Source organism: Engystomops pustulosus, chromosome 6, assembly GCF_040894005.1.
Source record: "Engystomops pustulosus chromosome 6, aEngPut4.maternal, whole genome shotgun sequence".
Taxonomy (NCBI): Eukaryota; Metazoa; Chordata; class Amphibia; order Anura; family Leptodactylidae; genus Engystomops; species Engystomops pustulosus.
The window spans coordinates 140,345,232-140,371,076 of NC_092416.1; the positions used below are offsets into that span (position 1 = coordinate 140,345,232).

Genomic DNA, 25,845 nt, shown 5'->3' on the forward strand with positions numbered 1-25,845 from the left:
ATTGGGAAACACCTAAATCACCATTGCCAGAGGTCCAATGAATATAAGATCAACAGGTAATTCTGACAACATGAAGCATACAGTGTATATAGTAAATAATGAGATAATGACCAAAACTGATAATTATGCTTACATTTAGTGGCCATTTATGTCACATGAGGATTTTATGTTGCTTAAAGCAGATGCATCAAAACTTTCCATCAGTAAAGAAGAAAGTTAAAATGACATGAATATTATAGGTAAAACTTGAAGAGCATTCAGAATGTCCCCTCTAGGAATGTTTCTGAAACAAATCAGACAAGAGAGTTGAAATGTGTTTATCCTCAGGCAAAAAACAAAGAATGTAAATGATCATCTTCAAAACCGGTTACTGACCAATAAGAAATAGATTGAAGACGTGGCATTAGTCCAAGAGGCGTGAAAGGTGTCCTGCAACATGACCCCATGCCTGGCCTATAAATATGGTTCATGTACCAAGGATTATTGCACTCCTGACTCCAAGGAACAGTGGTGTAGGGACCTGTTTCAATCTCCTCTCTAAAAACCATCCATTGCCACCATGAGCTACAGTTTCAGTCAAGCCAGCTCCTCCAGAGTGAGCAGTGGTGTCTCCTCCAGGCTTTCTGATGGGATTTACAGAGCAGCCAGTGTCCATGGTGGGGGATTTGGAGGATCAAGTATCTCTGTTGCCAGTGCCTCAGGACGTGGCTTTGGCTCTGGTTTTGGTGGTGGAGCAGGCTTTGGCTCTGGATTCGGTGGAGGAGCAGGCTTTGGCTCTGGGTCATCTTTCAGTGCTAGCTTCAGTGCTGGTGCTGGTGCAGGCGGAGATGGATTACTCTCCGGAAATGAGAAGTATACCATGCAGAATTTAAATGACCGTCTTGCCAACTATCTTGATAAAGTACGTTCATTGGAAGCAGCAAATAATGATCTGGAAGCCAAGATCCGTGATTGGTACTCAAAACAGGGGTCTGTGACTGTCCGTGAGCAGAACTTTGCTGGTTTCTACACCTCCATTGATGAGCTTCGTGATAAGGTAGATGTCATTTTCATGATAAAATGTATTTATGTATTTATTTCTCTATCTATTGTCATTTGATGTTATTGAATCTGATCTAAGTTCTGTTTTTTTTTACCTTAAGATCTTTGTGGCAACAATTAACAACTCAAAAGTAATCTTGGAGATTGATAATGCCAGACTGGCTGCCGATGACTTCAAACTCAAGTAAGTGTATGAATACAGTGTTGTCTCAAGGATAAAGCCACTCCAGCTATTGTTAAGGCACTCCACTAACATCTGTCCCTAGGCCATACCTCACTTATACTGGTACATTGGGAAGCTAATTCTATATTTAACAATGTTTTTATAAATATTCTTCCTGTTCTTAAATGCAAACATACAAATGTTCTCAATTCATCATGGGCATCTATCACCAGGATGAAGGATTGTAAACCAAGTACACTTACATGCTGATGTGTGCCCCCTCTGGCAGGATCCACTCTTCTTTTACCTTGTTTTGCACTTGTTTTTACAAAAAAAGTTTTAAAAATTATGGAAATGAGCCTGACTGGCTCATTTGGATATTTTTTAAAGCCTTCTTTTCTTAAACACAAGGTTATAAGATCTTGCCAGAGGGGGTACACACCTGAATGTAAGTGTGTTTGGTTTACAATCCTTTATCCTGGTGGTAGATGTCCTTTAATGACTGTGCATGGTCTAATCTTACACCTACTGTGACCATTCATACAGCTACTGACACTTATACACAGTCGTGAATTATAGTATTGACATAATATATATACTTGAGTTAAAGCCAAGTTTTTCAGAACAATTTATGTGCTGAAAAAGCCCCACTTAGTAATTACCCCTGGTGCTCTCACAGCTCTTTTTCCCTCCTGACTTCCTGTGTAGAAGGGTGGATAGAGGCAGGTCCATGGACTCAGCCCAGATACACATTATGACCGGCAGTGTTACCTCTTCTGGACAACCATATATATGCAGCTGTGTATTTAATGAGTGGGGGTAGTCTGCAGGACACTTCATCAGTGAAAGGAGGCTGTGACTAATGCATCTACCACCCTAGGCTCATACTTGAGTCAATAGGTTTTCCCATTTTTTTGCGGTGAAGGCACCTTGTCTTATATTCAGGTTAGCTTATACTGTAAATAAGTTTTTACCGAAGTTTATATTGATGTTTTTTTCTGCACATCCTTTAGGTATGAGAATGAACTTTCCCTGCGCCAGAGTGTTGAGAATGATATTCATGGACTCAGACGTGTCTTGGATGAGTTGACAATGACAAGATCAGATCTGGAGCTCCAGATTGAAGGCCTCAAGGAGGAGCTGATTTACCTGAAGAAGAACCATGAGGAGGTGAGACAAGAAGTAACAATTTATAGATCCCTTACCATTTCCTATTAGCAAGGTTGTCTTTGAAGCTTGTCTAATATTATACATTGAAACTAAAATCAGATCAACAAAACCAATCTTGGCCATATTTCCACACAGAAACACAATGGTTTTAGCCAGTCACTGATTCCCATTACTATGTAATTATATCAAAAACCATAGGTTCAAATGTGGATGGTTGAAAATCATTGAAGATACAAAAACCAAGAACACCTACTCACAGAAGCCCTTGCTTCTCTTTTTTCCAAAGTGCCAAGTTTAAAAGATATCTACCACCAGGGTGAAAAACTGTATGCAAATAAGCCTGAGGGGCTCCAGGCTCCATAGGAGTTAAAGGAGCCTGGAGCCCCTCAGGTCCTGGTCTTAAATGCCCTTTAACACATCTCATTGCCACCGCTGTGTTGCTCATTCTACTGATTCTGGAGGGCCACCATATTCACTTTATGAATCTAGATAGATTTTATACAGTTAGTATTTTGGTCTTTTTGTTTTTTATGTTGTCTTTTAACACTTTATCCTCTATAAAATTGCAGGAAGTTACCGAGAGTAAACAGCAAGCTGCTGGCACCGTCAATGTGGAACTGGATGCTGCTCCTGGAGTTGACCTGCTCAAGACTCTCAATGACCTCAGGGAATCGTATGAACATATTGCAGAGAAGAACAGAAGAGAGGCTGAAGCTTGGTTCCTTAGCCAGGTAATTCATCGCACCTTCACTTATTTGGATGATAACAGTGCTGCTCACCTTATAGGGATGATTCTCACTTATACAACCACACGTCACCTACCTTTTTTCTATGTCCACCATTTTATCCTATGTTGCTGATACTATAAGATAACCTATAGTCATCTGATCTTCTAGGTTGAAAGCTTGCAAAATGAGGTTGTTACCAGCACACAGCAAGTACAAACTAACAAGTCCGAGAGTACAGAACTGAGACGCAGCCATCAAAGCCTTGAAGTTGAACTTCAGTCTCTGCTCAGCGCTGTAAGTATTTATGCTTTGTCTAGTTTTTGCCTTTTGCAATAGGGTATGTGCCTAAAAACAAGCCTACTCTTATCTATGGGTTTTTTGGTCTATCTTCTCTGCCCCAATGTGGGCATAAAGGGCTGAGACAAAAGTGTAGTGAGACTACTGTTTTTACACAAATGTAATAGAATCAATCCAAAATTAACCCAAAACTTATTTCTGACAACAGAAAGCCAGCCTGGAAGCTTCAGTAGCAGAGACAGAGGGTCGTTACGCTGGACAGCTTTTCCAGATACAGTCCATCATCGGCGGCTATGAAGGACAGCTTGCTGATCTCCGCTTAGATCTTGAACGCCAAAACCAAGAGTACAAAGCCCTCCTGGACATCAAGAGCAGACTGGAGCAGGAAATTGCAACTTACCATCAGCTCCTAGAAGGAGAGGGTGGAAAGTAAGTCTCATTTTCCTCTGTGACTCTGCGCTATTTTAGTTTAAACGTGTTAGAGTAACATATATTTTTCACTGAAGCAGCTTCTATACTATACTATATTTGAAAAGGTTTTCTGGGCAAAAAATATTGATCACATATCCTAAAGATAGAGTAGGTCCTTAATAACAAATTGGTGGGATACTTACACCCACAACACCCACAGATTACCTGTTTTCAGTAGGTGATCCCTCCGTTCCATGTACAGTGTCTATGAAATAAATGGGAGCTGTTCAGTAGTAACCAGGCCTGACCACTACACAGAGAATGGAGCTGTCTGCTTCCTGTTCTACTCTCTGTTTATCGGATGCTGCAGAAAGCTGATCTTAGAAGGTTTGGATGCATAATCAATCTGATTTTGATGGGCCAGTCTATGAATATGTAATCAATATTTTTAACTCCAAAAACCCCTTGCTAATGCAACCACTGAATCAACTTTCTAACATGTCTTTCTAAAGTCTTCTGACATAGCAGCTTGCCACTTGTATCTGGAGGTTGTAACCAAAATCACCAAAATCACATCCATATCCATAAGTGATCAGCAGTGATAAAAAGTGCATACGAAAGGTTTTTCCTGACAACCGTCATGGAAACTGACATGGAAACAATTGTCATGTTACTGACAACTATTAGCTGACACCAGACTTGGGTGGAATATTAATCTCCTGTGCTGTGAAAACAATAGATCATTTCTTTTTTCATGTACCCCACGTAATGATACTAGGCAGCTATTCAGTTGGGCTTTTAGTGCTACAACTGGCAGCAACCAACCAGGAGATACATGTTTTGACGGCAACATCCAACATGTCTGGGTCAATATGGGAGAAAATCAATTATATATCATTTAAATGGGAGAACTTACGAGTATTCATATTACCTAATATATAATAGTATTTAAAATATACATTTTCTTTCATTTCCAGAATTGCCATTGGAGGGTTCAGCTCAGGTAAGAATCAGAGAATTAATAAATTATTATGCATGAAACTCTACTTTCCCATTTTAATGGAAAATGTATGAAAAACAACTAGACACAATGGCCCAGACATATGAAAGCTGGTGTAATCTGCCTAAGTGCCGTTTGCCTCACTATTGTGCACTTAGCGACACATTGGCGCACATTTACGAAAAATGGTGCAAATTGCACTTAGTGTGGCTTGCCTGTGTATAATGAAGGGTGCGCCAGAATCTGGTGCTCCCTGAACTGACCCAACAGAGTGTACCACTTTTTTCTGGTCTATCTTTAACATGTGGCGTGCAACGCACTTCTGTCGGACTTGCATTTTAAATCTGGTGCACGGTTCGACAGAGCCACGTAATGTCCCCTATTTTGTGTCGCTTGATGCCAAGTGCAGCTGCGCCACAAAATGGTTGCATGCGACACATTTGTGGCGCAGACACTTCTTAATTACCTGTGCAAGCAGTTTCCACTAGAAAGTACATGCAACGTCCACCAGAAAACTCACGCAAAGCCCTTAGTTAATGTGCCTCATTACTTAATAGTGGCACACGCTTTTAGTCGATCCGATCTCTTTTCAGGATGTGCACATAGTTTTTTTTCTTTGTGCACTTTGCTTAAAAATGATGCGAGACAAATGTGGCGCAGCGCAGTAAGAAATATGACACAAATAACACGTGCCTCTAGGTGCACAGTTTTCAAAATGCTGCTGTGACACAAATGTGGCACAAACACATAAATACAAGTACAAGCTCCAAAGACACTTTTTTTCATGTAAACTTTAACAAAAAAACTGGTGCAGACACAATAATATATCTAGGCCAATGACAGTACACTACAAAGATTACAAATAAAAATGTTGCTGAACAACTTCTCTTTCTTCTACAGGATCTAGCTCTTCCTCTACCACCAGCACTACTACCACCAAAGTACAAGCAATCATCAAGGAAGAAGTTGGTGGTAAGGTCATTTCCTCCACCACACTGAAAAGATATTAAGACCATATTGTCCATCCAAGGTCTACAAATTATTCAAAGATCATAAAATTCAAATCTATTGTTAACCTCATTGGAGATTGTTATGACAATAAAGGATCTTTATGGGTTGTGCCAAATACCTCTGCTTGTTTTTTGATATCTTTTTCTGGTTCTTTCAAATCTACACATAATACTAATGCTCAAAAACCAAGAAGATGAATATTTAAGGTTCTTTTATACAGCCAGCGATTAGTTAACAAGGGTTTACATGGATTGTTCCTGATCACTTCCATTTAAACAGGGGATTGATCAACAGTAAAGATATCACACTGTGTGCATGAGGCTAAGATAGTAAAAGGTCTACTAAACCAGCTTGTAGTAAATCATCAGTCATGGTGGGGTTGTTGTGAAGTAAAATGGTTTGGATTGGAGTTATCTTTGAACCATGAGCTTTTACTATAAAAAGTAAAATGCATAAGCCAGCTCACCCTTTTTGTTGTTTGGAACCAACTAAAATCCCGATTGGACAAGGTGCTTGTAACATTTCCAAAGTCCATGGAAACCAGTAGAAATAAAGTTTTTTTTGTACGGCACAAAAATCTTACTTGCGGTTGAAATGGAAAAATGAAACGTTATTGGTTCTGAGCGCACATCAGGTACAGGTACGATTGACGCGTTTCAACGCCAAGCGTCTTGAACACGATTACCTTTTAAGATGCTTGGCATTAGAACGTGTGGATCTGATGTGCCTTACAAAGAAATGTTATTTCTATTAGCTTTTACTATTACAGTCCACTATTTATATGGCAACTGCCGAAATACACCAGTGCTCGTGCCATAAATTTAAGGCATTTGGCAAAAACGGTACAGATTATCATTATTTTTCAAAGCTGGATACAAATTCAAACACTTGGCGTTTTCCCCTATTTTATCCAAGCTGAGCCCGTTCCATGGAAGGAAGGTGCTGTATTCTACAGCTGACTACTGCCATTAAAAGCCATGATTAGTGCTATAATCAAACCTAACCACCTATGGCTGCCTAATCCTTTGCAACACATTGGGGGCAGGTATCAATTGTTAAGACATTAGAGAGTCTTTCCAAGGCTCTCAAACCAGTCATGCTCTGATACCAAATTACTCCCTGTAATATATAAGCAGTATATTCACAATATGCTGTAATACAGTTACCAGCAATCAGACACCCTGTGGCTGAAATACACTAGGGTGCCTGAAATCACTGACCCTTTTTCTGTAATTTTTTAAAATAATAAACTACCTTATATCCTCGAGTATAAGCTGAGTTTTTCAGCACAAAAAAATGTGCTGAAAAACTCAAACTCGTCTTATACTTGAGTAAAAAAAAGAAGTCAAAACTCATCTTTCAGAGGCTCCTCGCAGGTCCTCTTCTTACTTCTGGGAGCGGCATGTCCGTGCACGCCAGTTGCATACACACTGTGATATCAGTGGCAGCTGATGTCATAGTGTGTGCGGCTGGCGCAAGGACCTGGCACTCCTGGGTGTAAGAAGGGGACCTGCGTGGAGAGTCAGAAAAGTTAATTTTTTTTTTGTTATAAATAATTTTTTTTTGAAGTGCTAGGCATACTGGGAGCTTTCTATATACTGGGGCTGGCTTAATACTGGGACAGGTGCTGGCTATATACTGGGGGCTGGATGGATGGCTATATACTATGGGCTGGCTATATACTGGGAGCTGGCTACATATGGGGACAGGTGCTGGCTATATACTGGGGTTTGGCTGGCTGACTATATAATAGGGGCTGGCTGGCTATATACCAGGGGGGCAGGTGGCTGGCTACATATGGGAGAGCAGGGGCTGGCTGGCTATATACTGGGGAGCAGGGTTAGCTGGGAGGCATGGACTGGCTATATACTTGGGGATCAACTGGCTATATACTAAGGGCTGACTACATTCTGGGGGGTTGGCTGGGGGGCATAGACTGGCTATATACTGGGGGGCTGGTTATATACTGGGGACATGGGCTGGCTATATACTGGGGGCTGGCTATATATTAGGGGGCATCTGCTGGCTACATAGTAGGGGCTGTCTGGCTGTATACTGGGGGCAGGAAGCTGGCTATATATTGGGGGCAGGAGGCTGTCCATATACTGTGGGCTGGCTATATAATAGGGGGTAGGGGCTAGCTATAAACTGGGTGGCGGGAGGCTGGCTAGCTGTATACTGCGGGTCATGGGCTGGCACCAATGCATTTCTCACCCTTGGCTTATACTCAAGTTAATAGGATTCTCAGTTTTCTGTGATAAAATTAGGTACTGTGGTTTTCTATTCCAGTTGGCTTATCCTCGAGTATATACAGTAAATAAACAAAATGTTAAGTATCCCAGCATCCAATAATGTCAGATAAATTGAAATAGAATGATAATACTCCTATACATAGAAACATAAAAAAGGCTAAATTTTAAAAGCTGATTTTTTGGCATTTCACATCCATAAATATTTGAATAAAAAGTGATAAAAGGTTGTTCACATCTCAATATGGTATCAATGAAAATTACAGCATGTCCGAGAAAAAAATGAAACTTCACACTGCTCCATATACTAAAGAATAAAATGGTATGGGTGTTTCAATATGACAATATGATATGTTATCAAAATATAACAAAAATAATAACTAAATTTGGTAACCTTGTAATAATATAAAAAAGTGACTCCCTTTACACAAGAGCAGAGAGAGTGCAACGCAGGATGTTGTGGAAAATGTACAAGTTCAATAGGGGGGGGGGGTGACATGAAAGTAAAAATATCCCTTCTTTTTGTGGATAGACATTAGAACCAGGGTTTTTTGTATAACTATTGTAGGTGAATTTGCCCCCTAATATTGGGCAATTAGCACCTACCTTTTATAAACCTTTTCTCTAGATTCACAGTTTTAGGATTACATTACATTGACTCTTTTTTTTGTAAAGGACATCAATACATAATAATAATACACCAATACATAAAATCATTATGACATGAGATATGTCCTATAGGAATGCTGTATCCACTGCAGTAAATAATATATTCATCTGTGGGATATATGTAGTGTATGATGAATCTCACCCTTTTAAAACTTATTGTCACCTTGTTAAACTATTCATAGACCACAAAAATGACAATACGCTTATTACTATGCTACGTCTATAAAATGACATTACATGAGAACCCTCCATTCTTGTACTGTGAGCAGTGTAAACTAGGTGACACAGTATGTGGTAATGTGTCATTGTTGACAGATAGGCTGGAGGTTTGTGTCTCACAGGGTGTGGTGCTTAGGTCGTCTGATGTTCACCTTTGCAGCAATCACATATGCACAAAATATTTTATATTGTGCAAAACCTTTGATGAAGCTGGGAATTGGTCTGGCGTAGGCCTAGACGCTTGTAAAATTCCCATAAAAACACTATGCTCCGTGACACCCACGGCATGTCCTATAAAAGAAGTATGCCTTGAAGTCTTTCTTTTTTCTAATTTAAAATCAGATCAACTTCTATCAACCAGACTGGAACATCTATCCCATTACAATGAGCTACAGGAGGAAAGCTTTGTCTTCAGCTGGATCCCTCAAATCAACTTACCACAATGGGGGTGACACTCGAAAACTATCCAGGCACTTGTTCTCAGCATGCCATGGAGGCTCCTCATTTAGTATACATGGTGGAACAAGGCTTAAGAGGACATCTCAGGACTCTTTCGATTGTGCCTTTGGACCTGGAAGCATACACACCAGCTTTGGTCATAATAATGAATGGAAGAATGAAAATTTATTCAGGATGAACTCTAAGGAAACAATGAAGTTTCTTAATGACCGACTCGCAAATTATTTAGAAGAAGTAGCAGAACTGGAAGAAGAAAATAATCGACTGGAAAGGAAAATGCAGGCGTGGTATGAAAAACATAGTCCAAAGGAACTACCCAACTTCAACTGCTACTTCAAGACCATCGAGGAACTTCAAAAAGAGGTAAAGAAAGATAGAGGTTAAAGGAAGAAGTTGAAGTCTTGAACAACTGACTGTGGCACAAAATTAGTGGCAGTGGGGGTATGTATTTTATATTTTATGTATTTCTTCAGCAAGAACTGAATGGAATATTGGTGGGAATTGATCATACATTTTACACAAAATTCGGTAAATTTGCATATTTTGATGCACAGCTGTTTTTGCGGTCAATATTTGTGACTTTTGGCACCTTTTCCCCCAAAAATGTGCATATTGATTTGCGAGAAAAAGTGGCATGAGTAATAGCTCAAATTTATAACAGGAAGCACTAATCCTGATTCTTCTCCCCCATTGTGTACAATTGCTGGAAGCCTCAGTTGGTGCACCACCAGCAATCTGCCACTAAAAATAAACCCGGTGGAATGGGGCCCTTGTTGTTCCGTGAAAAAAGGACCATGCAATGGCTTGTATTTCGTGGACCATACGTCATAGTGAGGATGGAAAGCAGTTACAATGTGCAGGAGCACTTCCCTCCTCTCAATGTGTGCTAAAACTTCCTATGCTGAAGTCAAATTACATGAGGCAGTGGGAGGGGGAAAGTGCTAAGAGAGCAGAGGGAGAGGGTAAGGCCTTGGATAACAAATGTAAGAAGATTACCACAGTCAAGGTGCCTGGATCTTTGAGTAAGGCTCTATGCACATATCTGCAAATGGCCACCATAGATGTGCATTGTACACGGGCAACTGGGTGGCCACACCACAAAAGGTTTTATTTCTGCCCAATTTTGCTTCAGTGCTCACCCCACCCTTCTCCGACCAGCTTGCGGCTCACAAAATGCTAAAATGTGGATGGAACCCCCTCGGTTTATCATGCTTTTGTTATTGATCTTTTCTAGATTTCGAATGCTACTATTGAGAATGCCCAGGCTATTCTGAATATAGACAATGCTCGTCTTGCCGGGGATGACCTCTTAAATAAGTAAGTAAAGGTCATAGAATATATTTCTCTGGATACCTAAATACATATACACAATTGGCTGAACATGCAGAATGGTAAAAGCCACTGCTAATCTGCCTAATTCTCATCTTCCCTGATATTTGAGCAGATTTGAAAGAGAGGGAGGTAGAAAGCCATGCACCTCTTGTATGGTTGACCAAACCTCAAATTTTGTCTAATGGTCTGATGTGTATTGGGGTTTTAAATGCTGATTGATCTTTGGTGCAAATGTTTGCCTTAAGGGTGAGAAATTGACCCAACATGCCCAATTACCTTCTTCTAAAAGTATGGATGTGCCCTTCCTTATTTTTGTCATGGCTGGATATATCTAGATACTTGTAGTGACATGACTGTGTTAAAGACAGCATGGTTTTGTGATATTGTGCCACAAAGTGATATCCTATATCTGTCTGTGTAAGCCCCTAGTGATTATCTTGTAGATTGCATTCTGTCAAACAAAATCCAGCATGATGAACCGGGATCACTTACTCATAGATCCAGGCAACGAAACTGTGGTATGACAAGGCGATGGCTGACACGGGTTTAACCCCATCAGGTGAAAAGAAAAACTGCCTACCACCACCTACTGAAATAAAAACACCAAACACTTGAATTTGTTGGAATGGTGATGGTTACAGCTTTATTGAAAATTTTAATACATTCTGAAAAGACAAAAATAGTTAATATCATATAAAATAAATACATACAACATCTTAATGGCAAGGTCCTTGCCAATCCATATTTTTACAGTGGCACTTTCATCATTCAATTTCTCAAATTCTGTATAAGATTCATAGATCGTGTAATATTAGCCACATCTCCAGATCCACCAGCTGCAAACCAAACCAGCTAAGTGGCGAAACCATGCGTGCCAAGACATCATAAATCTAACTAGCCTCCCAGAGCCATCCCCCCTTGGCGAGGCTGAATTGTAACCGCCATCTATTGCATAAATCTCCCGCCACCTTCTCCATCAACTGCACTTCATTTTGTTGCCAAGAACCCGCCTACAATTCTAACTGCCTCAACACTCCCCATCCCTATACAGAAAATCATAATCTACATGTATCCCTCCTCCCCACTACTCACATGCGTGAGATCTAATACAAACAGAAAAAATTAACATAACCAGGGAGGGAGGGTGGGCAATTTTTTCTGCCAAAAGATGACATTGCTTCCTTAACCCCCTATTAAAGCCCTTAATAACTCCATCCCCAATTCAATCTCCTTAATCACCCCAATAATCCAACCCATTTTCTTCTCCCCCTCCAGCCCCCCGCCTGTCATGCCCGTACTCCTCCCAGCTTTCAGCATGTCCCGTGCTATCAATCTTCTTATATTTCTGACTAATTAGCATAATGCTGATGCTGACAACATTCAACTGCACCCGAATCGGTGGAGCTGTAACTATTAAAGAATTGGAAGTGGTGGCTTCTTTTTTAATGTATCTTCACGTGTTATCTATACTGTATGCTAATTATATACATTTCTTTTCAGATTTAATATGGAGCTCAGTCTACATAATAATATAGAAGAAGATATACAAGCCTTGACAAAAGGTCTTGATAGATTGAACCTGGATAAATGTGACCTTGAGCTTCAGATTGAATTTCTCTTGGAAGATGTAGAATTACTGAAGAAAAGTCATATTGAGGTAATATGATTGAGAAGGTCGGTTCTTGGAAAAGGACCTACTGTCACTCCTGATAAGCGATGAGTGGTCCTGTGTCAATTTGGATTTGGTATTCAGAATTGAAAAAAAACAGTTCAGGTCCGAGTTCACCACCAGTAACACCAGTGATCAGCGCAGGCACAGATTGCAGCTTTCAACTGTTTAACCCTTTAGTGACTACATATACGGGTTTCTACATCTTATGTAGGTTCTGCATGGGTCCCCCATGCAAGGAAAAGCAGTAGCCAGCCGGGACCCTGCAATAACAGTCCGGATTGGAGTTCCGATTGGGACTGTTTAACCCTTAGACCTCGCGGTCAATGCGGTGACCTTGGGATCTACATACCTGTTGGGGGAGGGGGCTCTCTCCTGCTCCTCCCAGCACTCCACGATGCGATGCAACCAAAATGCCACTTGTGAATGCGGACTCAGGGGCTCTGCTATTCTATCAAAATCAGCCCTACAAAAGCTGAATGGAGCTCCTCCCAAGCCCTGCCATGTGCCCAGACAGCGGGTTACATCTACATGTGGGGTGTCCTGTTACTCGGAAGAAACTCCACAATATATGAGTAGATGCTTTTCCTACTTTTATTCAATTTATATGGGTAAATTTTAGGGCTAAATGGACGTATTAATGATAAATATTAGTGATATAATCATTCCTTTATTTATATAGCGCACACAGATTAAGCAGTGCTGCACAGAGTTTGCCAAATCAGTCCCTGTCCCCAATGGGGCTCACAATCTAATCACCTACCAGTATGTTTTGGAGTGTGGGAGGAAATCCTAGGACCTGGAGGAAACAACACAAAAATGGAGATATCCAAATCAAATCTTCATTTTGTTTAAAGTTCTGTAAAATACATAAAGGGTTAACAAGCCTTCTACCTGCTGTTTTGATTAGTTTGCGGGGTGAAATTAATAGAATGAAGTCAGATGTGGGGGCTTTCAATTAACAGAACTTCCAAAATCCATATAGAAATGAAATGGTCATTAAAATAATTGATTCTAAAATTTTCTTGAAAATTGGAGAGAATGCTGTTTGATTTGTGATCTTTCTACTGTTGTAATAAAACAAAAGGGAACTTCTATAATGGCACCAACACAAAGCCAAGATACGGTAAATGTTAGTTAGTAGTTAGTTAGTAATTTGAAAAACAGAAAAATTAGAATTTTGAATATCTTTTAAAAATGTTTACCAAATTCACCTTTTTTTAATAAATAAATGCTCAATATATCAACCAAAATTGCCCACTAACTTGAAGTACAAAATGTAACGAAAAAAAAAAATGGGTACCGTATATACTCGAGTATAAGTCGAGTTTTTCAGCACAAAAAATTAGCTGAAAAACCTCACCTCGGCTCATACACGAGTCAATGAAAAAAATAACATATACTCACCCTCCGGCAGACCCGATGTTCGGCGTTGCTCCCCAATGTCCGGACGGCTACGCTTCTTTCTTCCCAGCGGCTCCTCTTCAATCTTCCTTCTTCTTTAAAAGCCTGCAGCATCATAGTATGCACCTGCAGCTGTATACTACTGGGGACAGGCTGGGCTGGCTGTATACTACAGGGGGCAGGCTGGGCTGGCTGTATACTACAGGGGGCAGGCTGGGCTGGCTGTATACTACAGGGGGCAGGCTGGGCTGGCTGTATACTACAGGGGGCAGGCTGGGCTGGCTGTATACTACAGGGGGCAGGCTGGGCTGGCTGTATACTACAGGGGGCAGGCTGGGCTGGCTGTATACTACTGGGGGCAGGTTGGCTGTATACTACTGGGGGCAGGCTGGCTGTATACTACATGGGGCAAGCTGGCTGTATACTACATGGGGTAAGCTGGCTGTATACTACATGGGGCAAGCTGGCTGTATACTACATGGGGCTGTCTGGGTGTATACTACTGGGAACTGTCTGGCTGTATACTACTGGGAGCTGTCTGGCTGTATACTACTGGGAACTGTCTGGCTGTATACTACTGGGAACTGTCTGGCTATATACTACTGGGAACTGTCTAGCTAAATACTACTGGGGCTGTCTGGCTATATACTACTGGGGGCTGGCTGGCTATATACTGGGAGGCTGTGACCGATGCATTTCCCACCCTCGCCTTATACTCGAGTCAATAGGTTTTCCCAGTTTTTGTAGGTAAAATTAGGGGTCTCGGCTTATACTCGGGTCAGCTTAAAGCATATAAAGTTATTACCGGATAAAGTGACACAGGCTGGTTTCGAAAATTAGGCCTTGGTCATCAAGGCACAAATGAGACTGGTCACTAAGGGGTTAAATGCCACTGACAAAGTCGCTGAAGGCTTTTAAAATCACTGTGGCTGGCGATGCAGCACGCCCATATTTTGGGCACAGTCGTCATTTCTTTCAACATTGGGGAGGACTGATCCTCTCCAAAATGGGAGCTCCCTGTGCTTCAGGACTGCTTAACACTGCTCCTGCCGTGTCTGATTTTGACGGACACTGTTAGTACGGTAAATACAAATTCTTGAGCAACTTCTGACAGGTTTGCTTTGTATTATTCCTTTGTTCTAAATAGATTAACAATAGGTGTATTTATCAAATAAAAGTGGTAGATGTGCCTACAGATTCTTGCTCAGGCAGCAAATAACTGAGATTGTTTGTATGAGGAAATGTTATACAATTTTCCAATATGCTTTCTCACAGTTTTCTAGATCTCTGCTTGCTGTGCTTCTATAGAAAGCTTCTATGTTTACTTCCAGTGGATAGAAATCTGTCCCTGTTCTTGTCATAATAACAGCTTGTGCACCTGAGTGTCCATGACATGACCAAGGACAGATTTCTATCTACGGGAAGTAAACATAGAAGCTTTCTATAGCAGGACAGCAAGCAGAGATCTAGAAAACTGTGAGGACTGTTTTACTATGTTACTCTGTGATTTATTCTAGTATATGGTGCTATCCTAAACTGCAGAGCACAGGATTACAATACATACTGTATTATTATTTCACGTTGCACTGCACTACACTGTATATTCAAATATATTGATCCTTGTATAAACGATAAATGATTGGTTTGTTGTTTCTCTAGGAAGTAAAAGGTCTTGAAATGCAGTTAGGAGCCCGAGTTAATGTGGAAGTTGATGCTGCACCCTCAGTCGACCTGAGTAAGGTTTTGTTAGATGTCCGGAATGAATATGAACGTGTGATTGATAAGAACATGAAGGATGTGGAGAGCTGGTTTGTGGTTCAGGTACTGTCCTCTGAACTTTAGTAAAAACACTGGGTGTTTGAAGATCTTCTAAATGTAGAAAAATCTTTAATTGCTGCTGTTATTTTAAGGGAATCTACCATCATGTTCCGTCATGATAAACCAGGGACACTTAATCTTAGATCCAGGCACGGGGACTGTAGTAATCTTCTTATATTTGCTATCTATAGCCTCCTTTCTTCTAAAAATCAATGTTTAAAATTATAAATGAGCCAGAAAGGCTACTGCGGCGGATCCCAGAGCCCCTGGCCGCGCTGCAGCTTCACAGGCTTTTACACTGTCTTTTACTACACAGACAGAGGGAGGGGGGAAGTGCTAAGGAAGCAGGCGGAGGGTAATTTATGAGTAATTAGAGACTATAATAAATATGACAGGTCAGGGCTTTCACTTATCATACCAGCCCTTTTTCCCCACCCCAACCCCCTGCTCTGTCAGGCTTACATGAGGGAAGGAAAACCGTCGAAAATGTAGATTTTGGGTCTTTTTAAATACCTTGTCTGCCAGAAAATCCCCAGAAAATCTGTAAAATCCCCACTCCCCCTATTGTTTCAAGAAATACGTTGCCTGAGGGGGACACTATTCTCTAAAACATTTTTCTATGTGTTAATGATTTACATCTACAGATACACAATGTGGCACCATAAAGGGTCACATGAAGGAATTGCAGAAACAAAGTTAGCTCATCCTAAAAGGAAACTCAAACTTCTCTTTGAATAGAAAAGTTTCGCTCCTGTGCCGTGTTCCAGTCACATAATCCCAGAGAATTACGCCATCAGGTTTCCAGATAGGTGGCCAGCCTAAAAAGACAATGGATGCAGGTGTCTTGTAAACCAAAGAGATTAGAAGATAAGCATTTACATATCAAGATTCACTCTGCACTGTTGAGTCTATACATCTATGAACCTGATATAATGAAGTAATATCTGTCATACATTAAAATTCCTTTATACATAGAGCGAGGAGTTAAACCACCAAATGGTTTCTGGAACGGAACAGATGGAGATTGTGCAGAGTGAAGTCATTGAGCTGCGGCACAAGATACAGACATTGGAAATTGATCTCCAGACTGAACTAAGCAAAGTACGTTCTGATCATTTAAGACGAGGTAAAAAAAAAAATTGGTTTGAGTTATGTAACACAACATTCCCCCTGCAGCAATTACTATAAGAAAAAATCTACTTATTATGCCAACCATCTATTTTGAAAGGTGAGACAATATTAAAACTCATTTAAAGGAAATCTACTGTCAAAATCTATCATGATAAACCAAGGGCACTTACTCATAGATTCAGGTACTGCGACTGTGGTAATCTTCTTATATTTATTATCAACGGCTTTCTTCCTTTTAAAATCAACTTTTAAAGTTATGATAATGAGCCAGAAGGATTCTGGGGGGTGTTACCAGAGCCCCTTCAGCCTCTCACAGTATGCTACAGTGTGCAGGAGCACTTCCTTCTCCCGCTGTGTTCCAAAACTACTGCTGCTGTCGTGAGATTACATCACATAATGGGAGGGGGGAAGTGCTAGGAACATGGGTGAAGGGTGAGACTGTGTAACAGACAACAATTATTATCAAGAGTTTAGAAAATGTGGATCAATATTTTAATTTACACTGACCTGCTTGAAATCTGTATTTCAATATTTATTTTTTTATTGACCTTTTGCAGAAATCTGCCCTGGAAGGCACGTTGGCTGAAACAGAAGAAGATTACATGAATCAGTTGGCTTATATACAAGATTTGGTGAAACACAAAGAGGCAGAATTGTCTCAGTTACGATATAATTTGGAGCGTCAAAGCCATGAGTATAAAATTCTGGTGGATGTCAGGACACGTCTTGAGATGGAAATTTCTACATACCAACATCTGCTACAAGAGGAAGACATGTATGTAGGAAGAATCTAATGTGTCAATGCATGGGCGCAAGGCTGGGTTTACATCATGTTTTTGGCCACACGTTGCAAGGACACTTTACGGGGATTCTGACATGTCCTTGCCACGTAGGGCACAGACATTCCACAGTATGCTTATACAGTGTTATACATCGCCCCTGCTCCCTCCCCCCACATATGTCCATTTACCAGTGCAACCAAAAACGAAAGCTGTTATAGGCATTTGAAACAGGAAGGCATGACATGTTTTTCAAATGGATTTTAAATATTTTGGAAATAAACTCAGCACATTTCTCTTCTTTTTCCCAAACAGCATTCCACAGGTTGAACCTACAAAGCATAAAGGCAAGTAAAATGTTTTATTTCACAGTACTTTTGTATTTAATTTAGTAAATTTTATTTTTTTGCCTTGTGGTTATCAGAACATGAGTTACCGGTTCAGAGAACCATGACTAATATTATTGCACATAGTAATTTTGTTAATCTGTAGTAGTCACTTTGATAACATAGAATTTGTATATTCATAGACATAATGGAATTGTTATGGAAAATATAATTGCAAATGTCAGTTTTTATCTGCCTAAAAACTGCTTGAACTCACCCACATAGTGGAACCCGGGGTGTCTACCAATAACCAGGGCGGCTATAAAAACAATAAACGTCTTATATACACTGACCTCCTCCGGCGATCCACTTCCCACGCAGCAATGCATGTCAGTGCCACGTCTCCCTGTGCAAAGGCCAGCTGCGTCGTTCCACATGCAGCTGCATGCCTGCTGCAGCAGGAGTTTCAAGCTGCAGCATGTGCATTTCAAGCTGTAGCATGTGGTCGGGATGGCACCGCTTGTCTCTGCACACAGAGACCCAGCAATGATGTGCAATGCTGTGAGTGAACGGGAGCGCCGGAGAAGGTGAGTATAGGAGGCCACATATAACATTTATTCTATTCCTGGACAATCCCCTTTAAAGACTTTTACACTACGAATCTTGGGGGTATAGCAACAGAACCTAGAACCGGTATTACAAATATTACTTTCTTTGTTGGAAAGTTTTAACAGGTTTTGCATTGGAGTCCAGAAGGATGTTAAGGGAAGTTTCTTGTTCCCAATGACTTATTCTTTTGCTTCTCTATTCAGGTTCCCGGACAGGTCTGAAGATTGTTTCTATCACAGAAGAATTTAAAGATGGGAAATTTGTGTCAAAACATAAACAGATTCATCTTCTTTCAGCGTAATGTTTTTCAGATGAAATGTGAGCATTTTATACATTGAAATGTAGGAAAAATCAAACATGTATTATTTTCTTTTAAGTAAATAAATTTTAAGTTTGTAATCCTTTCGCCTTGCTTCATTTATATCTCAGCTCCATGAAGACAGAGTTGACTACAGCTCGTAACAGTGCCCAAGGGAGTCTGCGGCACGCCCCTGCACAAGAAAGGGGTGTGTCACACTAGCTTACATAAGGAGCTATGGAGTAGTCACAGGTCATAACATGACAAGAAACCAGACCATGCGGGCACCAACATTCCTTTCACTTTTGAGCTGCTAAATGAAGGCTCAATTTAAGGGTGCATTCACATGGCGCCTGGGGGTGTGTATATGATGCCACAAGTTTGAGGCCGCATATACGTCCGCAGGGTCGGACTGGGGTTCCAAGGGCCCACCAGTGAAATTAATTCTGGGGACCCACCAACTGCTTCATGGATAAGTGCGAGCCACCCCCATGTATATTTTCATTGCATTTCATCGGCAGGTAAGTACATGACAATGGCCTGAACCGCAAACATGGTTAGGACCTGCTCTGTCATTTGCAGCTCAGGCAGTCGGCTCATAAACAGGACTGTGAAATTCACAGACATGTGCAGGAGCCCATACAACTGAATAGGAACGTGTACAACAGTCCACATATGTCTTTCTACTGAAACACTTTTGTTCTGGCCCTCCCTGTTGAGTTTTTAAATGGAATTAAAAGGAGATCAAAAACTGCAACATGTGAATGGGGCTTGAGGTTTGTTATCTGCCGGACTTCCAGGAATCATTATTTAACCTCTTAAAGGACATCTATCATCAGATCAAGGATTGTAAACCAAACATACAGACATACTGGTGTGTGCCCCCTTTGGAAAGATCTGCTGTTCTTTAAGGTTGTTATGCCCTTGTTTTAAGAAAAAATGTCTTTAAAATTATGCAAATTAGTCTGAGGGGATCCAGGTTCCGTTTACTCCTATGGAACCTGAGCCCTTCAGGCTCATTTGCATAATTTTAAGTTTATACGGTTGAAAAAAGACACTTGTCCAACAAGTTCAACCAAGGAAGGGGAGGGATTGGATGAGGAAGGGATTTAGGGGAAACAATTCTATATAACATAACCATCAATGTTATTTAGGTGTAAAAAGGCATCTGGACCCTTCTTGAAGCTCTCTGCTGTCCCTACTGTGACCAGCGCCTGAGGAAGGCTATTCCACAGATTGACAGTTCTCATAGTAAAAAAGCCCTGTCGCCTCCAGTGATTAAACCTTGATTTCTCCAAACGGAGACAGTGCCCCCTCGTCTTTTGATTTGTTTTAATCTGAAACAACTTACCACCATATTTTTTGTATGGATCATTCATATATTTAGATAAATTAATCATGTCCCCTCATAGTCGTCTCTTTTCCAGACTAAATAAATCTAGTTGTTTTAATCTTTCCTCATAACTAAGACCCTCCATACCCCTAATCATTTTTGTGGCTCTTCATTGAACCCTCTCCAGCTCCAGGGCATCCTTTTTATGGACAGCATATTCCAGGTGAGGCCGAACCAATGCTTTGTATAGTGGTAATATTACATTCCTATCACAAGACTCCATACCACTTTTGATACATGACAAGATCCTACTGGCTTTAGAGGCAGCTGATTGACATTGCATGGTGTTATTCAATTTATGATCTACTAGTACCCCCAGGTCCTTCTTAACAAGGGACTCTCCCAGATTTACTACCCCAAGGACATATTTTGCCTTTGGATTATTACATTTACCTTACATTTATCCACATTAAACCTCATTTGCCAAGTGGATGACCAAAAATCCAGTTTGTCCAAGTCACCCTGCAGCCTATGAACATCCACCATAGACTATATTACACTACACAGTTTGGTGTCATCTGTAAAATAGATACAGTGCTATTAATTCCTACCTCTATATCATTAATAAATATATTAAATAGTAGTGGGCCAAACACAGAATCCTGGGCTACACCACTCATAATTGGTGACCATTGCGAGTAGGAATCATTAACCATAACTCTCTGGATACGATCCTTCAGCCAGTTTTCAATCCAATTGCAAATTATTTCTGCCAAACCAATAGCCCTTATTTTACCCATCAGGCGTCTATGAGGTACAGTGTCAAATGCCTTTGCAAAATCCAAGAACACAATATCCACAGCTGCTCCTCCATCCAGGCATCTTCTCATCTCTTCATAGAAGCAGATCAGGTTAGTTTGACGACTTCTATTCTTAGTAAACCCATGCTGGCTGTCACTTATTATGCTATTTGATGTCACATACTCCAGTATGTAGTCTTTTACTAACCCTTCCAGTATTTTCCCAACAATGGAAGTTAAGCTTACAGGCCTGTAATTGCCTGGCAAAGTTCTAGAGCCCTTTTTATATATTGGCACCACATTTGCCTTGCGCCAGTCACTTGGCACCACACCTGACATGGCATTAGAAGCTAAAAGAAGATCAGAACTTCAGCTGGAGCAGGCACACAGGCACACAGAAACAGCGTGCCTTATGATAATGAGGGGGCGGAGCCAACCGGCGGCGGGGCCCACAAGAGTTTTCACCGGTATCCCAGCGGCCCAGTCCGACTCTGTACATTCCCATAAACAGAATGGTGATGGCACTGTGTCTCACAAATCCGTGCCGTACACGGGCAAAAAATAGAGCATTCTCTATCCTTCCTCGTTTGTGCGGCCATGTCCACTCTTTTCTCTATGGAGGGGTCACCTCCTCTCCAGCGCACAGCGGTATGCCCGGCGGGCTGCAGCTGGGAGCGCATACAGCTGTATGAATGTATCAGAAACATGGTGTTTCGACTTGACCACCTGCACCAGCGACAGCTCAAAATCTTTATGTATCCATTAACACTAGCCTTTATATGTGATGCGTCAGAAGAAAAGTACCTACTCTTAATTTCTTATGTTTAACATATTTTTTTAGCATTTTGAGAATTTTGATAATTGTTCAAGTTTCAAGCTCGACAAGAAGCTCAGGCAAGATGATCAATCCAAATCATGGACATAAAAAAATGAATCAAACAAATCTATTAGGAAAAGAGGTTAAAAATGGTTTTAATGTCCATAATTTTTGTAAAAAATGTTATGAAAACATGACAATAATTACAGATGTCTATAATGATAGGCGGGTGGTAGCTATTACATTTTCCAACCCACAACCAACGTGTCACGTCTGCTGTATCCTCTATCAGTGCTGGTAAGATTAGGAGACACTGGCGCTTATTTACCAAGGGTCTGCGAATCGCATTTCCGTCAAACTTTTTGACATTTTAGGGATTTGTGCTGCTGTGACAGGGATATAGCAGGGGATTCTGTAGTGTGGAATCGGATTTTGGCGCAGCTGCACCAGCTTTTATGCAACAAAAATCGAGTGCAGGCCAGGTATTTAAGGCTGCGGTCACACGTTCTGCTTGCAGTCCGTTCTTAACGTCTTAACTGCGGCCTAGTATTCAAATTACAGACACCAGAAAGATGGTGAACTCCGTCGGACCTAAGCAGCGAGCGACACATGCAGGATATCGAGCACGATCTTAGTGAATCACGGCAGAGTGCATGATCATCGGACAATGCACTTTCAGGAACTCCGGGGGACCGGTTTTTGGTCATCCTACAGTCTGAACTAGGTTCTATGGCTGTCTGACCTGATGTCTGCCACACCCCTCACTGATTCTGTCTTGCAAGAGTTAACAGTGTGGGTCTGTAATTGCTTGCTCCTTCCACCTGTGGCAGGGCCTATGTTCCATAGAAGTGTCCAGTTTAGCCTGGACTCCTTGCTGGTCAAATCTTGCTGTGTTTCTAGCTCTCTTGTATTATCTAGTTTGTGATCTCTTGCCGATGTCTTGATATACCTTACCCAGGGAGGGAACGTCACCCAGTTATTGGCCTCTGTTTAGGGGGGACCCAATAAGTAGGTAGGGACAGATCAGGGGTCTCAGTGCCAGGGCTCACTGTCCTTGTTTGTGTCCTGCCATTATACTAGGTTTCTAGCCATAACTTTCCAAGCATTAAATATGTAAATATTATGCGCTGAAAAGTTATACAAATCTAATAAAAATTGTATTAAGAAGTATGTTGAATGATATTCCTGTATACAAACATAATGATGTCTAGTAAGCAGGTCAGAACATAAGTACTGACGTAGATGCATTTTCTAGAGGCCCTTAACCCCTTAATGCATTCCTACATACATGTATGCGGTCTGTTGCTGCATGCTGACATTTGTGTGCGTCACAGAGATCCATGCTCTGTGTTCCTGCACTAACAGCTGGGATCACAATAATAGTTATCCTGGCTGTTTAACCCTATAGACACCACGACCATCATTACTCACCTTTCAATGTTGTGATCAGTACCTCCTAAAACAGGTACTGTACTGGAGGAGCCCAGGGCTACAGCCTGCTAGTCAGCAGAGTAGATATACATAGGCTGACTGTACCAGTGCACCCCAATACATTAGTATGGCAATGTGTTCGTAAGAACAAGTGATCAGATCTGGGGCGTAACTAGCATAGGCAGGGCTCCATAGCAGACTCCCCTCAGAAAATATACATATTTGTATACTAACACATCTATACAATCTGGCACACATAAACCCATTTATGCACTGATATATACATGTATACACTTACACTATGTCCCAGTAGCTGCTGACCGCATGGAGGAAGTACATGGCAGGAATTAGAGCTGAAAGATCCCAGTCCTGTATTCTTGTGCCCTCCCTCTCCCCCAACATTTCTTATTTGAGCTGCTGGAAGACGTTGTTTTCAGAGCAAAGTAGGAGACAAATCTGGCGAAGTCAGTTTAATAGATCTGACCCATTATGCTGTGCAATGTGCAGCTTAATATGTTTATAATGGTGCACATCCTCCATTGTTTAGTGTGTCAGGTTGATGCCAGGGCCTCCTGACTGTGAGGGCGCATTCACACGATGCGTTGCGTCGTGTTGTTCGTTGCGTTCTTGACGCATTCCACTTGCACAACCTTAGCATGTAATTGAGGCTGAAGCCAGTGGAATGCGTCAAAAACACAACGCGACGCAACACATCATGTGAATGCGCCCTGACAGTGGGCCATATAGCAGCTGCTATGGCTGCACCCGCTGAAGTTATACCCCTGGACCAGATGATTGCTTGTTCAAGCTCCATAAATATACTATTAAAAAATAATTTCATACATAATATTCATACAAAAAAAGTGAAAATAACCAAACACTACATAATTTAGTAATTGTAAAAATTACACTTTTTGCCCAACTATTTCCCAAAAAATTGTTTTAAAGGAGATCAAAAAGTCACATTCACCCAGAAAGTATACCAATAAGAACTGCAACTTGTCCCACAAAAATGAACACTAAAACAACAAAAAGTTTTTATTCTGCAAAACTACACACTGTCACGGGTGCCCCTGCGACCCATATCCCGGGTTGCAGGCGCACCCGTGTACCTCTGTATGCCCCCGGAACCTGTCCGTAGGAAAACTCGCCTCTCCTGGCTCCAGCGGCGGTCTCTGCGGCTCCTGCGGTTTGGCTTGCAAAGATTTAAAGGGCCAGCGCACCGATAATTGGCTCTGGCCTGCCGCCTTCCCAGATAAATTCCCAGCCCCTTCCTGATCTTTGAGCCTATGCCATTGAGAAAGCTTCCCTGTGATATTCCTCAGTGTTCCTGCATTCCTGTGTGTTCCAGTCCGTTCCTGTGTTCCCGTTCCCATCTACCTGGACCTCCCATTGCTGACCCCAAATAAGACTTGACCTTGCATCTCTGCTGCCTGCCCTGACCCTGTGCCTGGACATGACCAACAGACTGTCTCCTGCAAAAGTACCTCGACCTAGGTTGCCACCATGGGCTAGTCGCACCTGTGGAATGACCTGGTGGTACCCTGCCGCAGCAAGACCATCCCGCTTTGCGGCGGGCTCTGGTGAAGACCAGGTGCCACTTAGGTTCAGGTCCTAGGTGTCGGCTAGTACCACCTCCCGCGGTGGTCCAGAGGATCCACTGATCCTTAATCCTGACACACAAACATAAAAAAGCTGTGTAAATGGGATATTGACATTGTACTAGGTTCTACGCTATACAGTGAACATCCCCTCCAAGAAAAGATTAATACAGTTTTATCAATAAGGTATTACCACACCAAAAAATTATCAAAATAAAGTACATCCCATCCTGAAAAGAGAAAACCCTTATGTGCACGCCCAAAAAATTGTAGCATCCTTTAGGGAAAAGCTGTCTGCAGCAGAAAGAGTAATATATCATTTGTGCATAAGGGTACGCTGCAGGTTAAGCATTTAAAAGAGACAATGGGGGGCATTTACTTACCCAGCCGCTGGAGTTCCCCGAAAGTGCATTGTCCGACCCCAATGAACAAAGATTGTGCGCCCGATATCCTGCATGTGTCACTTCCCCGCTCAGGTCTGCCGGAGTTCACCTTCTTCTTCCTGGTGCATTTAAGTGCATTGTCTTGCGACACTATTAGAATCTTAAATCCTGCACTCAGTCCGAATCCATTGGATCATCCGACGGCCCGTCCCTGATTTCTGTTACATGAAAGCCAGCGCCACAATCCGATCGCGTGTGACACAATCCCCAGTTAAATACCTGTCCCAGCGGCGCAAATCCCAAAAATGACAGAAAAAACGATGGAAATGTGTCCATGGAGCATTAGTAAATAACCCCAATATTTCACTTGCTCAGAATGCACCCTCTGCCACCTTAGAGGCAGAACTTATAGATCCTCTATTCACCATCTTCATTTACGGAAAATAAATTTATGAACATATGCGGCCAACAATGCTTACTATACCCATTGATAAATTACTTTAGGGGTTAAATTTCCAAATGGGGTCATTCATTGGGGGTTTCTACTGTTCTGGAATCCCAGGTGCTCCCTATATGTGACATAACACCTGAAATCCATCCCAGCAAACTCAAAAAGCCAATTAGAGCTCCATACCTTCTGAGCCCCATTGTGTGCCCCTACAGCAGTTTACGACCACATATAAGTATTTCCGTATTC

At 41.5% G+C, this 25,845-nt stretch overlaps 2 protein-coding genes across 2 annotated transcripts; both read left to right on the top strand.

The window, feature by feature from the left end:
• The first annotated feature begins 471 nt into the window (after positions 1–471).
• Positions 472–5,938, top strand: LOC140064461 (keratin, type I cytoskeletal 19-like). Its single transcript, XM_072111392.1, has 8 exons — positions 472–1,036; positions 1,143–1,225; positions 2,218–2,374; positions 2,944–3,105; positions 3,271–3,396; positions 3,608–3,828; positions 4,788–4,813; positions 5,711–5,938. The coding sequence occupies exons 1-8, from the start codon at positions 560–562 to the stop codon at positions 5,818–5,820; spliced, it is 1,362 nt and encodes a 453-aa protein (XP_071967493.1). The 5' UTR covers positions 472–559; the 3' UTR covers positions 5,821–5,938.
• Positions 5,939–9,591: 3,653 nt separating this feature from the next.
• On the top strand, positions 9,592–18,837 carry LOC140065962 (keratin, type I cuticular Ha6-like). The gene is made up of 8 exons (XM_072113522.1): positions 9,592–9,780; positions 10,652–10,734; positions 12,250–12,406; positions 15,482–15,643; positions 16,616–16,741; positions 17,329–17,546; positions 17,866–17,897; positions 18,689–18,837. Exons 1-8 carry the CDS (start codon positions 9,592–9,594, stop codon positions 18,784–18,786), a joined length of 1,065 nt encoding a protein of 354 aa, XP_071969623.1. The 3' UTR covers positions 18,787–18,837.
• Positions 18,838–25,845: the final 7,008 nt, after the last annotated feature.

What these genes read in the sequence shown, in the direction of transcription:
- LOC140065962 (XM_072113522.1), top strand. Translation starts at nt 9,592, where the DNA reads ATGAACTCTAAGGAAACAATGAAGTTTCTTAATGACCGACTCGCAAAT. An exon ending in TCGAGGAACTTCAAAAAGAG is followed by an intron (nt 9,781 to 10,651) that starts GTAAAGAAAGAT and finishes GATCTTTTCTAG; the next exon opens with ATTTCGAATGCTACTATTGA. An exon ending in GGGGATGACCTCTTAAATAA is followed by an intron (nt 10,735 to 12,249) that starts GTAAGTAAAGGT and finishes ATTTCTTTTCAG; the next exon opens with ATTTAATATGGAGCTCAGTC.
- LOC140064461 (XM_072111392.1), top strand. Translation starts at nt 560, where the DNA reads ATGAGCTACAGTTTCAGTCAAGCCAGCTCCTCCAGAGTGAGCAGTGGT. An exon ending in TGAAGAAGAACCATGAGGAG is followed by an intron (nt 2,375 to 2,943) that starts GTGAGACAAGAA and finishes ATAAAATTGCAG; the next exon opens with GAAGTTACCGAGAGTAAACA. An exon ending in CTAGAAGGAGAGGGTGGAAA is followed by an intron (nt 3,829 to 4,787) that starts GTAAGTCTCATT and finishes TTTCATTTCCAG; the next exon opens with AATTGCCATTGGAGGGTTCA.